This window comes from Homarus americanus, unplaced genomic scaffold, assembly GCF_018991925.1.
Source record: "Homarus americanus isolate GMGI-L3 unplaced genomic scaffold, GMGI_Hamer_2.0 scaffold7626, whole genome shotgun sequence".
NCBI classification, from domain to species: Eukaryota; Metazoa; Arthropoda; class Malacostraca; order Decapoda; family Nephropidae; genus Homarus; species Homarus americanus.
Window position 1 is genome coordinate 19,914,409 of NW_024718273.1, and position 16,092 is coordinate 19,930,500.

Consider the following 16,092-nt stretch of genomic DNA (forward strand, 5'->3'; position numbering starts at 1 on the left):
TATTGAGCTTATTCTTTAACGGCTGTTTAAATAAAATCTATAAAATTGCATATAATGACCAATTTGTGCCTGACTCAAGGAATACAGTATCTTCAACACAATACTGGAGTCTATATTAATGGAGTGGTTACATACCAATCAATCCGGCTAAGGAATAGAATCTAGGGCTCTTCACTTTCAGGGCGACAGCTCAGTCCCTGAGCTGTCTAACTTTCATTCAAGATATTTTATTTCCAGGATTCCTAAAAAGATAATCAAAATGCCACCTGGGGTAAACTTTTATCAGAATAGTTTTTCCAACATTTGATATTACAATTATGAACCAATCGAATTTTAGCTTATTTAGATTATACTGCAGTAAGAGAGATGAAATCATACAATGTAACCTACGACATGAAATCATAAATTTATTCCAGCAAATATTACAAACTGGCAACATTAGAGTTACTATGGTATAAACTTTTCTGCGTCAGAATCGGTATATAATTAATGTAAAGGGCAAAGAAGTCAGTACTGTATGACTGATACAGTTAACTTATAAAATTTCAAGTTTCCAATTTGCACTGGTGGTGAGCAACGGGTAGTCTCCAACAATTGCAATATGTTACCAAGACCCATTGAGACACCAATAACGATTGTGAACATACATTAAAGCACACACATGTAAGATAATATAATTTGTTACAATAAATAAATGATTTTATCACTGCAGAGAAATATTTAGGATACCTACCAAAGTGTGACTTATATGTAACAGGCATACCTCTGTCATGTAAACTTTTAAAAACTGCTGAAGAGGATACACACATACATACAGTCAATGGTGGTTTCAACAATACTCTTCTTAATTACTTGTAGCTGGCCTAAGTGGAATTACTGGGTGTTTAAATTCACAGGTTTACTAAAATGAACATTAAGTAATTCATGATCATGATTAGCAAAAAATCTTTAGAAACAACTTCACACCATCTTCACCCAACACACCAACATATCAATACGTATCAGTAGAATTAGCTTTTTTATAGTGTCTTCCCTATACACTGGTAAGAAACATTTCAGGCAAGAAAGAAAACTTTAGTTAAAGGCATTAACATAAAGAACAGCTCTGTGCATATCACAGTCTATAACACCCTATCAACCCTGTTTGGCTCCATCTATCAAAACCAGGCCACAAGGCTGTAAGTGAAGCATACCTCTATACAGAAATGTCCTTTTGAATAACTTTATATCTGGTAACTCAAGAATTATCCACTTACAGGACACATATTCACACCTGTATCATCTATCTTACTTCTTCTCCAAACTTTTGAATTTTGTTTCTAATCTCTTAGAATAGGCATCAAGTTTATATGCAGCTGCTTCTAATTTTGTGACACTATCTTCAATCTGATCAATTTGCTCAAGGTATGGCTGCAGTGCTAAGTATTTCTCATTCAGATCCTTAAGTGCTCTGCTTACACTTCCTCCAATCTGACGCATATCTGCATACTTGGTGATGGTTGCCTTATTCATTTGTTCCAGTAGTGTATAATCCTCCAGGACTGCAGACAATTCACCCTTAAAAGAAGAAGAAAAAGAAATAAAGTTGTTCCTGATACCCATTTTCACTACAGTATTACTCTAAATAACATAACACCTGCAGCTGGTATTACAGGATCATTCTTCCATTTGCTATATAATTCTGTGTCCATCCTTAACAGCTTGTGTATATGAGACCAACTAAGCATTTATCCAAACCAGGGTTTTACTGTGCTTTATAAAGTGAAACTGACATTACTATTTAACCACATCAAACGTCCTTTAACCGCATTTCAAAGATAATTCATTTTGAAATTTCCCGCTGTTGTATGCACGGGTGACGGATGGAAGCGACATTGCAAGGTTACCACACTCTGTGTCTCACTGTCCATTGTCATATGCAGATCTAGGCCACTCACTTTCATCCAGTAGTGCACTATTAAGTACTGTAGGATGATTTTATAGGTTACAAGTTACATAAGTATATTGCATATTGTACAGGGTGGTCCAATTAAAGTAAACCATGTTGAAAATGAAATAAAAATTCATGAAATGGACAAGTCTGTATTTAAACAGTTTGCAAGTTTCTGAAAACCTTTGGAAACAATAGTTAGTAAGGTTTGAAAGTTATGTCATCCAAATGAGTTTAGCTTAAACGATTACAAATCTACCACTCCTACTCCTGCGACTGAACCATTGCACTTTTCTATAATATTCAATCATAGGGTGGCTGGTGTGTTATACAATCTGGGCATGAATAAGGCTCATGGATCAGACGGACTAACCCCTCGTGTTTTGAGGAGTGTGTTGAAGTTCTGGCCCGTGTTTGTTCACTTCTTTTGCCTTTGCCGCAAAACCCAAACTTTTCCTTCTTGGAAGAATGCCTCGGTTCAGCCCATCCCCATTGTCCTAAATTAATCCCTCTCTAAGAGTTCAAAAACTATTCGACCCCCAGTGGAAGCCACTGTGATGCGGTGGAGGGGGGGGACTGGCTTGTGGTGAGTCCCACCAATAATCTGGTGAGCAGTACCAGAGTGAGGCTTGGCCCCTCAGGGAAGGGTTTCCTAAACTGGGTGAGGCATTGGAGAGGGTCCAGATAAAATGGCTATTAGCTTTGAGAGCAGACCACAGCACCATCCCCAACCCAGACCACCGGGACTGGAATGCTCTCCCACGTGTTTGCAGTGTGTGGCATCCCATATGGGAGATGGGAGTCCTGGAGGTTGAGCAATCCTCCATGCTGCACCCTGCAGTTAGCAACACATCTCTTTGGTTCTTATTCCAGCTAGATGGACGGCTTGGTTGGGCCCGATCATGTCAATAGACTGGTCACAGTGTGTCTTGGGTCAAGTGGGCATCAGGGGACCTGGCACTCCTGTGTTGGGCTCTGTGGAGGGTGAGGGAATCAAGTAATTTAGGGTTTGTATGGAAGAAACAAACTCCAATAACCAGCCAGATACTTCCCTGACAACCCTGCACCCGTCCCTGGCACCCACTATGATGCTTCTACCCGTGAGATCTTATCAGGTGTGTTCAAGCAGGTAGATTTTGCAAAATAAAATATCTAGTGCTCTGTAACATTGTCAGATGTATGGCCATGTCAGCAGCACTTGTCATAAGTTAGAGCAGGGTGTTCCTGCAGTATGTGTTAACTGTGGTAAGGCCCAAGAGGGTCAGAAATGTCTGAGTCCGGTCTGCTGTTTACACTGTAGAGAGGCGCATTGGGCTCTTCTAGTGAATGTAACTGGTTACGACTTGAGAAAGAGATACTAAATATCCACATAAGAAATAAGATGAGCTTTGCTGAAGCCAGAAGCACAGCACTGAAATCAGTCTCAAGTCATGGGAATTCCTATGCACAGATTGTACCTTAACACAAGACTCGGCAATCTGTTGCTGCGACATTGCCCCGACTATGCCACCAATCCTCAGTCTTCAGACTTCTCTTGTAGTGACCGAGGTCAATATCAATGAGGCGGGTACATCTGCTACTCCTCATCTTTCCTTCACCCGCTGTCCTGGTACTACAAAAATTTCATAAATGCTACCAAGGATCCTCAGAGTCTCTGGAGGTGGACGATCCTCCAGCCTAGGTCTCTACGGTGGAATCATCTAACTGGTGTGAAGGAAGCGAGACCTCTTTGCCAACTTCAGAACCCAATCCTGAATCCCAGACACTCCAACAGATGTCAACTCAGGCTGGTGTCTCCTCCCCAGAGATGTCGGCTGATCCTCCCCTGGATGCCTCTGGTGACGGGACCCCAGCTAATCTTACAATGGTAGCTGGGACCCTGGCAGCACTCAAGTTGACAACAACAAACATGACCAATGCCATGTGGCCACCCAGTGCACTAGAGTACCAAGCTTTGTTTCCTGGTGATGCCACATGCCCGCAATGATTATCAGTCAGTATCAGTGTTGTTACTTATCATAGGTGTATTATTTATCTTATAGTGGGAGGACATCACTAACATTCACACTGTATTCTATTTTGGTGTCTGTGAAGTGATTTTTGCTTCTTTTTTTTGTGTCTATAAAGTTCTTTGGCCAGACGATGACCATGGTTCATTCTAACCGTTTACATCATGGATAGGAGGGTGGTCTTAATGCATCACCATCGTTAAAGCGGAATATCGTAGATAGGGACATCATAAAGCGGGAGATACCTGCACAACTATATTGCTTCTACGGTCCTGTTTAAGGGTTTTCTTGAGAGAGATAATAATTCCAGCCTATGATATCTATGGGTGAGGCTCAAGTTTACAGCCCAGGACTCATGGCTATAATTCATGGGTCACAGTGAAGGGTGTCAGCCATAAAAAAAAAGTTAGGAGTACAAAAAGATATAAATAAGTTAATGGTAGAGGCGTCTTATGACTCATTCTGGTAAAGGGAAGCCTACCACTGTAGCTTTAGTGAACTATAAATACAAACCTGCAAATAATTAGAGGTGTGTGAGAACATTAATGATGCTAAGTGGCTAAGATTAGGGTCATGGGGGTCAAGAGCTTCAAAACTGCTGGTGCTGGTTGAGAGAGTTGGCCCATGTCTAGGTGATCCAAAGTCACTCAGCCTTTCCTCACCCTCTACATGTCCTTTGGGCAGAGTGTCCAGTTGTGTACGACTGTTTGGAGGGGGATGACCTGGATCTCCTTCTTTGTTGCTAACATCCATTTTTCTTATGTAGAATGAACTTCTGTCCTGAAAGACATATTCATTGTTACAGGAAATATAGAACAATTGGGGAATCCAACACAGACCATTGGCCTCCTTGCTCAGCATGGTCACCTCTAGATGGGGTGGCTCTTAGGTGAATTAGGTATGTAAAGTATAAGGTAATAATCCTTATTCATTTAATTGTTACAAATAACAAAAGTTTTCATGTACTATATATTGTAGAAAATGACAAAACAGTTACTGTACAGGAGAATTATGATAAGATATTAGTTTTGCAAGAGGCCTGGCCCAGGCAAAAGGTAAATTTCTCAAAGTATGATACAAAAATTAGCAATAATAGTTTTTCTATCTATTCTTACCCATTACATCATCTGCCTGTGTGAATAACCAGACACTTGTAAAGATACTGGTTGAGGGGTGATAGTGGAAGGGGGTTAAGCCAGGAAGAATGGTAAGATGGGGTTATATGATGGAACAAAGCATTGCTGGCACTGGAAATATTGGAGAGCTCTTCTAATAAGGTAGCCAACATATGCACTGGTGTTGCAATGGCATTAAGTAGAAAGACAGTACAGTACAGTATATAATTTCTATAGACACAATTTGGTCAACAGAAGTCTCTCCATAATTAATCTAGGCATGTTTCCTCTTCTAAACACATGTGAAAAATTCCCAGCAAAGTCTTATGGTGTAATCTTTATCACTTTCTTCAATGTGGAATCAAAGCCAAGAATGGAACAAGAACTTGAGCAAGCCACAGCTGATGGTGACCTTATCCCCTGAACTGATTCTCCCTCAAGACAGAAGAAGAAAAAAAGGAACCCCAATTTCTCTGAGCAAAGTTGGGATGCAGAGTTTACCTTGTTTACTGCCACTTATTATGATCAGGAGGCACTGACTACCAGGTTCTCCACATTTATACAGATATTTTGATACCATTATCTTGTTCAATTTAAGAATTAATTGCACCTTCACAGTTGACAAGAGGATCAAAGGGCCAGAGCCTAGTGATGTATCCAAAGCTAGCCAATAAGCATGGTGAACAAGTCACTGATGAGTGATTAATCATTGGTAAAGGTGGAGCAGATGGTTAGCACCTGAATGCATTTAGTTACATATTTCGTTCATATTTTCCACAGTTTTTTTTTTGGATGATACTGAATAATAAAATTTAAATGACAACATTGTACAGCAGTATTTTTTTTTTTATTTAGCCATTCCTTTGATCATAAATTACTTGTAAGTGGGCAGGGCATGAAAGAGGGAATTTACAGGGTAAAAAACACTGTGAACACTGATCATATGGCAGAAATTTCACGTCTCTACGTGCTTTGTAGGCGAAGAAATAAATCATTTACCATAATTATGACGTGGCGACCACGTTTTGGTTCACATTGTCTGCTATATGGGAGCGTCTGTGACCTTTATTTGCATGTCATGAAACAAATGGCAATATCATTAGGTATGTTAATTATGATTTATACTGGATTGAATTCATTCAATTTTTTTTAGAGATATTGTTTGGATAGTTTGAAAATCAAAATGACAATGCACAGGTTAGGAAGTTACATAGGTTAGGTGAGGTTAGGTCAGGTGCCAATAGGTTAGGTGAGGTTAGGTCAGGTGCCAATAGGTTCTGTGCATTATCGTTTCCATTTTCGTGTTCAGTATCTTGCAAACAGCATCTCCATAAATTTGGTTCAATTCCATAAGTTCTTTCTGGTGCTAACCATCTCCTCCACCTATACCTTTTTATTTTTATTTAGGGTAATTATCTGGATCATGACCATCCACTGTTTTCATTGAAAATAGGTATAAAAATGCCCAGTTTTCACTGATTTTATTAGAGGATACAGTATTACGTTGGGAGAAATAAAAAAATGGTTGAAATCATGTACTAACCTAACCAAACCAAACCCATATCTTAACTCGCCAAAACAGTATCTAGAAAACTAAGCATTTACACAAGAAAATGAATAGAACTGAAAGTAATCAGCATAAAAAACAGTTTAAAAATTACTGAACCGCTGACGGAAACATCACAGCTGATGACGTGACTGTAAGAATGTTATCTTAACTTGCCTATATCTAGAAAACTAAGCATTTGCCCAAGAAAATAAATATTTGCACAGAGGTTCTGAAGATTCCAGCAACCCCTCAGGATGTGAGGAGACTGGGACAAAAGCAGGGGGCTAAGCCTCGCCCCCTCAGGATCACATTAGGGAGTGAGGAGGAAAAATGGCAAGTTATCCGGCAGGCAAAAAACTTAGCAAGGAGCGAGGCATTTCGAGATGTATTTATTCACCCAGACCGCACGGTAATGCAGAGGGAACAGCACAAGAAGCTCCTGCTGGACTTGAAGCAGAGGAGGGAGGAGTCGAGAAGGAACGGGGACAGGTGCACATGGGTTATACTCAGGGGGAGGGTAGTGGAAACAAGTGTGCCGACACAGGGCCAGGGGGCAGCAGTGCACCCTCCACCCACTCAACCCCCCACCCGGGAGGCGGCACCAGCTCAGCCTACCGGACAGGAGGGAACGAGCGCCGTGTAAACAATGAAATTTTTAACCACACCCTGCAAAATACAGTGTACTTAGCAAATGCTGCAGCTTCTGAGAATGTGGGTGGAGCGGGTTTATTACTAAGAGCAGAGACGTTACCGAGAACAAATTCTGGCTTGAATGTCATGTACACTAATACCGACACGTTCCTTGATAAGAGGGAGGAGTTTGAAACACTACTAAGAGTACACCAACCAGATATTGTAGGAGTTGTAGAACTGTTGTACAAGAACAGGAGAATCGACCCAGAGGAATGTGAGTTCAGTATTGCTGGATATGACTCATTTACGAACCTAACTCAAGAATCCTGCAGGAGGGGTGTGGTTATCTACGCTAGGCAAGACCTTAGAGCCAGCCAGGCGAGGGTACAGGGAGAGGATGTTTTTGAAGAGTCCAAGTGGTGTAAAATTAAATTAAAGGGAGGGGACTTACTTATCGTCGGGTGTATCTACAGATCCCCGAACTGTGGCCCACTAAATCAAAGGAACTTAAGAACCTTAATAAACAATGCGGCGATGCTCAACCCCAGCCACCTCCTTATCATGGGGGACTTTAACTATGGCGACATCGACTGGAGAAACGAGTCAACCCCGAATGACTTGAATAATCCTGCTACTCTTTTTGTAGAAACTCTGAGAGATAATTTTCTGTTCCAACATGTGAGAGACCCGACACATTACAGAGGGGAACAAACACCCAAGCCACTTGACCTCATCATAACAAACGAGGAGGGTATGGTGGCCAAACTGGAACACCTTGCCCCAGTTGGCACCAGTCACCATACAGTGTTGTCATTCAGATTTAACTGTTACCTAGTTCAAGATAAGGCCAGGCCAAGGTGCAAATATTACAAGGGAAATTACAATGGGATGAGGGAAGAGATGAGGGGTATCAACTGGCCTGACTTATTAAGGTACAAGAACGCAGACACTACGCTGAATATCATAACTAGTAAAATGACCCATTTGATCGATAAATATATACCCAAGACCAAACCCAGTGCTTCTAGGAATACGAGGGGATCCCTACACATGAACCATGCGGCGGTCGACAAAATTAAGAAGAAAACCCAGAAATTCAAGACGTGGGTTGGGTCAAACGATGAGCAAGACAGGAGGATGTATGCAAGAGCCAGAAACCAAGCAAAGATAGAGTGTAGGAGGGCTGAAAAGGAGTTCCAAAGGCTGGTTGCACGCGAGGTCAAGTCAAACCCAAAGGCGTTTTACCGCTATGCAAAGTCGAAATTGAAAACGCGAGTAGGAGTATCAGACCTGAGGCTTGAAGATGGTAGTTACGCAGATTCTGACCAGGATAAAGCTGAGGCATTGAACAGCTTCTTTTCCTCAGTGTTCACAAGAGAGGATGCAACTAACCTTCCTGCGTTTGAGGACAGACGGTTCGACACAGCACTGACCCACATTGTGTTCACAGAAGAGGGTATTAGAAATAAACTGTCCAGGCTAAAGGTCCATAAGAGTCCTGGACCTGACATGGTGCATCCTAGAGTGCTAAGGGAGCTGTGCAACGAGCTTGCAGAGCCCCTGAAGATTCTGTTTTGTAAATGCCTGGATGAACAAATGGTCCCCAGTGAATGGAAAGTGGCTTATGTGAGTCCTATCTTCAAGAAGGGCGATAGGCACTCCACGAACAACTATAGACCGGTGAGCCTGACCAGCATAATATGTAAAGTACTTGAGAGTATTATCAGAGATGCAGCGATGGAACATCTACTACGAAACAACCTTGTAAAAGATTGCCAACACGGTTTTATGCCGGGGCGCTCTTGCTTGACACAATTGCTCAAGGTATTGGATATTTGGACCCATATTCTAGAACGGGGTGGTAATATCGACAATATTTACCTAGATTTTGCCAAGGCTTTCGACAGTGTACCCCACGAAAGGCTGAAAATCAAACTGGAAGGGTACGGAATTCGGGGAAATGTCCTAGCGTGGATAGAAGACTTTCTACATGACCGCAAGCAATGTGTGGTGATTAATGGCACGAAATCGTCATCTGTACCTGTAACAAGTGGGTACCGCAGGGTAGTGTATTGGGCCCGCTGTTGTTTGTTTGTTTCATAAATGATATGCCTGACGTTGTACACTCCTCCATACAAATGTTTGCCGATGACGCCAAGTTATTTCGGGAAATTAAGAACCAAGCGGACTGTGAAGAGCTGCAGAAGGACCTCTGTGGGCTCCAGGAATGGTCGAAGGAATGGCTGCTGAGATTCAATGTCACGAAGTGTAAGAGGATGCACCTGGGGCGTACCAACGGTAAGGAGGCGTACCATATGTCCCAACGGGATGAAGAAAATGTACTAGTTGAGACTGTGTGTGAGAAGGACCTAGGTGTGTATGTTGACAATGAGCTGAAGTTCTCGGGCCATTGTGAGAAGAAGGTAAATCAGGCAAATAAATTATTGGGTCTTATAAGAAGGTCGTTCAGATATCTAGACGGTCCGTCCCTCGTGACGATCTTCAGGAGTGAAGTGCTTCCCCATCTGGAGTACTGTCACCCCATCTGGTCCCCGAGATATGCTAGGGACTGTCAGTTGGTTGAAAATGTTCAAAGGAGGGCCACCAAGCTGGTGCCTGCACTTCGGCATCTCAGCTACCCTGCGAGATTGGAGCGCCTGAACTTGCCTAGCTTATACTACAGACGGGCAAGGGGGGACCTAGTTGAGGTTTATAAGCATCTCAGGGGGCACTACTCAGTTGAGTGTCCTTACTTGGAGCTGGCGGACGCTCGCCCCACAAGGGGTCACAGCTCAAGATTGAAGAAGCCGCAAGTCCGGAAAACCGTGAGGGCAAACTTTTTCGGAGTGAGGGTTGTAAACTCTTGGAACAATCTACCAGAAAGTGTTGTGACGGCACCGAGTGAGCTCTTTCAAGAGAAGACTTGACCAACACTGGAGCGGGTTCAGGTACATTCAGGAGCCGGTGCATGCCCAGTATTTGCCAACAGTGCGTGACAGACGTGACGATCGCCCGGGCGGCTAGCGAGCCGACCTTTTGGTGAAGAATATAAAGGAAAAGAGTCGTGACCGATCGCCCCAAGCGGCTAACAAGCGATCAGTGGCGAAGGATAAAAAGTAAAAGACAGCGGTCATCAGTATTCAGTATCAGCGACTGAATCTCAATTAACAAGTACTGCTGTATCTTTTATGCCAATGCAGCATTTCATACCAGACGAAAACTTCATCACAAGCTCCGATTTTTTTCTTGATAACTGTATTTTTTTTATTCTATTTCTTCTTTTGTCTTAAATTACAAGTAAATGATTTTAGATGTATATAAGGACTTAGGCTATGATATAATGGGATTTTAAATTTTTTTTTCTGTAAGTATGGTATCCACAGAGCATGTGTTCTGACTTATGTACAAATCTGACTTAAGAATGTTCTCAGGAATGGAACCCGTTCGTAACCCAGGGAACCCTTGAACTGTACTTTGGTTTTAGGCAACAGTGTTTAAAGAAAATGATGTAAAATTTTAGTTTCGGTCATTCCTTTATTTGGTAAATATTTAGTCATTCCCAACACCTCTGACTTTTGATAATGGGTTTTTATCGTGTAAATCATCATGTTAAATACAAATATGACCTTCATTGCCATCAGAAATTAACCGTTGTTGAGATATTGAAAAAAAAGTGGAAGGTTAAAATATGCAAAAACCTGAAAAAATCTAACATAACCCAACCTACCTAACCTGACCCCTAGTGCATAAGAAACTTAGCTTAAGTAAGAGATATAAGAGGATAGAGTGATGTGAAGTGGCTGTCTCTTACCACAGTATCATGCATGGTGATCTACACAGTATTGACACTGAATTACATCTTGGACACTTTACAGATGAAACAAAATCACAGTGAGCCCTAGAAATGACAATGGCTGCTGCTTCATTGTCCAAAACATAGTGAATAAGAAGCCAGTCAGCCAATGCACACCCTTCTCACACAGACGACATACAGCTACTCCTCGACTTACGACATACTCGACCTACGACAACCCGGACATACGACCGCCTCAGTCGTACCAAAATTTTGTCAAATTACGTATTTTCGAGTCCTAATGTTAGTGATTGCGCTGTGTACTGACAAAATTTTCGTTTGTAATTTACTTTATAATGGCTGGCAAGCTTAACAGTGAGAGTTTTGTGGTGCTGAGAAGAAAAAGAGACACCCATTTTCGATTTTCTACGTATTATTTATCGGTAAGCATTTTAGACTTACGGCCATTTTGACTTACGACCTGGATTTGGGTCCCTAACACCGTCGTAAGTCGAGGAGCAGCTGTATTCCAACTGCCCAAGAATTGAGACTTGCACTGATTGGCGCACGAGTATTACGTCACATCGGCACTCATGCTGAGTAGCTCGCACAACTATGATGTCATTTCAACACTCACCCTGACTGGCCGAATATTATACAATAAAAGTTAAAATAACTCAAATATTATAAATTTCCAGTGGAAACATTATAGAATAAATTATTCTTAATTGTTTTGTCTTTTCCTCCCTATATGGCTCAATATTCAGTTGGGTGTTGGCAACTACTAAATATTAACCCTGTATTTAGATATCCGGTTAATATATAGAACTAACCCGCGGAAGAGTTATTCGTATTACTGTTTATTTTCATCAATGAATTCTGATAAGGTAATTATTTCTTGTGAAAATGTTTCGTTTTGTAGGTAATTAGGCGCCTAGGTGTGCACTTATTTGTCTTCCTGGCGGTAATGGGGCCGCACTCTGCTGCGGCGCTTTTACCCGGGCTCGCGGCAGTTTTATTTTCGGCATAACGTGTGAAGGTTGTCGTCTGTCTTATGGATGTAATTTATGAATTTATGGATAAAGACAACGAGACCCTTCAATTGTTCAGAGACCACGGCAGTGTTCCTTTAAATAGATATTGTCCACACTGCGGGAATCCCTGTGCTTTCAGACCGGAAAGAAATTTGTTCATCACTTCATCAACGCCATGCCTTGACATTTCCCGCCATCACAATAAACCAATATACCGCCTGGGCTGCGTAAGAGCCAATGCAGCTAGATGATCTCACGTCCAGAAAAAGCCTCAAATTACACCATATAATAGTAAGGTCTTTCTGTTTAATATACCTGGGAGTCCGGGGGCGGAGTCCCCCAGTAAGGGAGTCAGGTAAGGTTAGGAGGGTTTGCTTGGATAGGTTGGTTAGGTCTGGTTTTTAACACATTTAACAAACTAGTACAACAGTGTCCACAGTGGGTTAGTCATTAATAATTACCAGATATCCAACTTAACCTAAATTAACCAACTCAACCTAACCAAGCCACAGAACCCAGGAACTATAATTATTCTAACCTAACTGGGGTGTGCAGACTCCCCTTATCTGATGGTGATTAAATTCTTAAGATTCCTATACTAAAACAATACCATAATGTCCACTTGGAAGTCGAACTGAAACCTGGCTCACTCCTAAGATACATTACACATATTCCCTTGAAACTGATTATATCACTATCCTGACTAATACATAGCTTTACACTAACCTTTATATCTTTCTTTTCTACCTGTATGTTGAGTTTAGATGAGTCCAGACGTCATAATAGGTGTCTACATGAGCCTGCCTTCCACTCTGTTTGTACACCATTGATTCTTGAGCTACAGATGACAGAGAACGGAACACTCAGGGACCCTTTAATTTTATCCTCTTGATCCCATTTACAGTATTGCTAGGTATAGAAAAATGAACCATAAAGAGAAAAGGAAAGAAAAATGAAATTGTTAAAATCTAGAGGAAAATGATAATAAAATAATGGTAGTTAGAGAATACTTATAAATAATCCCAGTTTATCAGATGGCCACCAGTCACTTACTACACTCGTAAGGTATTTTGTTCTTTAAATCTTGCCAATAAGTTGTTAAACTACCCAAACTACTTCGTTCTTTACCGTGTTCTATTAGCACTATATTAATTTTGTTTATATTCCCCAGCTCCTCTGATCACCTCAGCTATTCCCCATCTAGGTCCCCTCCTCTTCTCCCTGCTCTCTTTACATTAATTCCTAATCTTTTATCCTGTTAACCACTGATCGGCTCGTTAGCAGTGTATTGGGCCCGCTGTTGTTTGTTTGTTTCATAAATTATATGCCTGACGTTGTACACTCCTCCATACAAACTCTTGCCGTTGAGGCCAAGTTATTTTGGGAAATCAAGAACCATGTGGCCTGTGAAGAGCTGCAGAAGGACCTCTGTGGGCTCCAAGAATGGTCCAAGAAATGGCTGCTGAGATTCAATGTCATGAAGTGTAAGAGGATGCACCTGGGGCGTACCAAGGGTAAGGAGGAGTATCTTATGTCCCAACGGGATGAAGAAACCACTATTTGAGACTGAATGTGAGAAGGACCTAGGTGTGTATATTGACAATGAGCTGAAGTTCTTAGGCCATTGCGAGAAAAAGGTAAATCAAGCAAATAAATTATTGAGTCTTATAAGAAGGTCGTTCAGATATCTAAACGGTCTGTCTCTCATAACGATCTTCAAGAGTGAAGTGCTTCCCCATCTGGAGTACTGTCAACCTGTCTGGTCCCCGAGATATGCTAGGGGTCACAGCTCAAAATTGAAGAAGCCGCAAGTCCATAAAACTGTGAGGGCAAACTTTTTCGGAGTGAGAGTTGTTTACTCTTGGAACAATCTACCAGAAAATGTTGTGACGGCACCGAGTGTGAGCTCTTTCAAGACAAAACTTGACCAACACTGGAGCCGGTGCATGCCTAGTACTTGCCAACAGTGCGTAACAGAGAAGTGACCGATCACCCAAGCGGTTAACGAGCCAATCAGTGGTGAAGAAAATAAACGTAAAAGTAAAAAAGTAAAAAAAAAAGTCTTTGTCTTCCAGCTGCAATTTCTCAAACCCTTCCCCACTGAGGGGCAACACAGGTCCAGGGGGCTCCTTAGACATGGACAAGGCCTCGAGGGCCCTGATGCAGTACCTGAACACACCACTGCAAGACTCCAATGCATCCCCGGCACAGTTCTTGATGGGGCGACAGCTGAGGGACTCGGTGCCTGCTGCACTATAATGTCAGTTGGCACTGGGGAAGATTGCTGAGGAACAGGGAATGTATGATGGGATGCACCAGTGAGAACATGTCACAAAGGTTCAACCCGACTGCTCACAATCTCCTGCCTCTTGCAGCGGGTATGAGTCCAGAACCAGGAGTCAGGGCACTGGGACCGGTTGGGGGTGGTGGTGGAGTCACCGGCCCCCAGACAGTACCTGATCCGCCTGGACGAACGACTGTCAGGAATCGCCACCATCTTCACCCCTCAACGCCCACCGGCGCCCCCGAAGCCACCCCTGATGTCACAACAACACTCTAGTCACCCGCTGAGAGGCCCGTGTGGACAACACGTGCTCCCAGGCACCTTCAGGAACATGTCTCTTAGACGAGGACTGCCCCCATATATCACTTACGTGTTAGCATTTTGCCAATGGATCTATTTCTAGTATGTATCAGTTGCACATTGATAAGAACCTTCACTCATTTTGTATTAATTCAGTTTGCAACTTTTTCACTCGTGTATCATTTTGCTGGGTTTTGGACGGGTTCTTCACAATAGAGGGCGTGTGCCAGTTTGGCAACACTATATCGGTCCCAACGGATGCGGAGCCCAGTTCCGACTCAGATGTTTAGCTGTGAGGACATGTCTGCTCCCCCCATCATCTTCGCCAATAAATGGACTATGGACGCAGCCTTTACTTATCCCCGGGTTGGCACCCTAACACCATGTTTATGCAATGTCTTTACCGAATATATATAAACAATACATGAGGTGGGAAACCATTCATAAAACAAAGCTTTGAGCTTTAGAGGCTATAAGCTTAAATAAAAAATTAGTTACTGTATTGTATACCACCTAATATTTATAAGAAAATGAATGGCCATTTATGCTCGGAAAGTATTGTATTCTTTAGCAACCAGGAACAAAATTTAAAACATTAGAGATTTCCATTCAACAGCAATTTGTTACGGTACTTAGGAAAAAATAAAACTTGGCTAAACTGCTAACTTCTTTGAATGCTTATTCAATTAATAATTATTTTTGCACAACAAAAGCATTCATATTGTTCTAGAAGTAAAACAAATTTCAAGCAAGGAAAAGAGCCATGTGCAGAATATTCTACACCTAGAGTTGTTATTAGCCTGTGTTGCTGTATCGTCTCGGACTGGCTGTCTTTTTTTATGCAAGCAACTTCTTCGTCTTTCGTGCATGGGATTGGGATATAGCTCTTTTATTTTCATTACCCCTTTAACCTGCAAAACTATAAGGGAATTCTCGATAAAAGGTTAGGCAGCAAGATGTTCTGCTCAAGAGTTATTTTAATAAAACATCAATCTACAATGTTATCCAGCCGGCTGGTCACTCGGCACTTGCTTGGTTCCAGCAGTCCCACCCCACACAGTGTACACACCATCCTTAAAATGTACTTGACAGATACTGCTGTTTGGACAAATCATACCGAAAACAGGGACGTCTCTTCTTAGGCCAATAGTACAGTAAATTTGCATTAGCTTAATACATCATGTTAGGGAGGAAGGAGAGAGGCATATCCTTTTCTTCTCAGGTCAAATTATAAATTATTGTATTTTTTCTATTATTGAAGATTCTGTATTATGTATGATAAATTATATACCATAAGAGGCTGATCATACAAGAATATTATAATAAAATCAGGCTGATAGCTGGCATTCACAGGTGAGGGGTCATGGAATACAGTACTGTACCCTACCTTCTGATACAACTCATCCTTTAATAATTCAAGCCAAGTTACAAATTATAAAGAGTAT

General features: G+C 41.8%; 1 protein-coding gene across 2 annotated transcripts; it reads right to left on the reverse strand.

Annotated features, from left to right (window-relative positions):
- Nucleotides 1-266: 266 nt before the first annotated feature.
- LOC121859563 (biogenesis of lysosome-related organelles complex 1 subunit 2-like) lies at nucleotides 267-12,931 on the reverse strand. Of its 2 annotated transcripts, none has more exons than XM_042356489.1 (3): nucleotides 12,790-12,931; nucleotides 4,453-4,719; nucleotides 267-1,557 (listed from the first exon to the last, which is right to left on the reverse strand). In XM_042356489.1, exons 2-3 carry the CDS (start codon nucleotides 4,690-4,692, stop codon nucleotides 1,288-1,290), a joined length of 510 nt encoding a protein of 169 aa, XP_042212423.1. In that variant the 5' UTR covers nucleotides 4,693-4,719; nucleotides 12,790-12,931; the 3' UTR covers nucleotides 267-1,287. The 2 variants fall into 2 exon arrangements, with proteins under 2 accessions (XP_042212423.1, XP_042212424.1); XM_042356490.1 differs by having other exon boundaries at nucleotides 12,811-12,911.
- Nucleotides 12,932-16,092: the final 3,161 nt, after the last annotated feature.

Bases quoted from the DNA above. Each gene is read 5' to 3' on its own strand.
- LOC121859563 (XM_042356489.1), bottom strand. From the start codon at position 4,692: ATGGATGTTAGCAACAAAGAAGGAGATCCAGGTCATCCCCCTCCAAAC. The intron at 1,558-4,452 runs GTTTGTATTTAT...TCTTCTTTTAAG, and splicing joins ACACCTCTAATTATTTGCAG to GGTGAATTGTCTGCAGTCCT.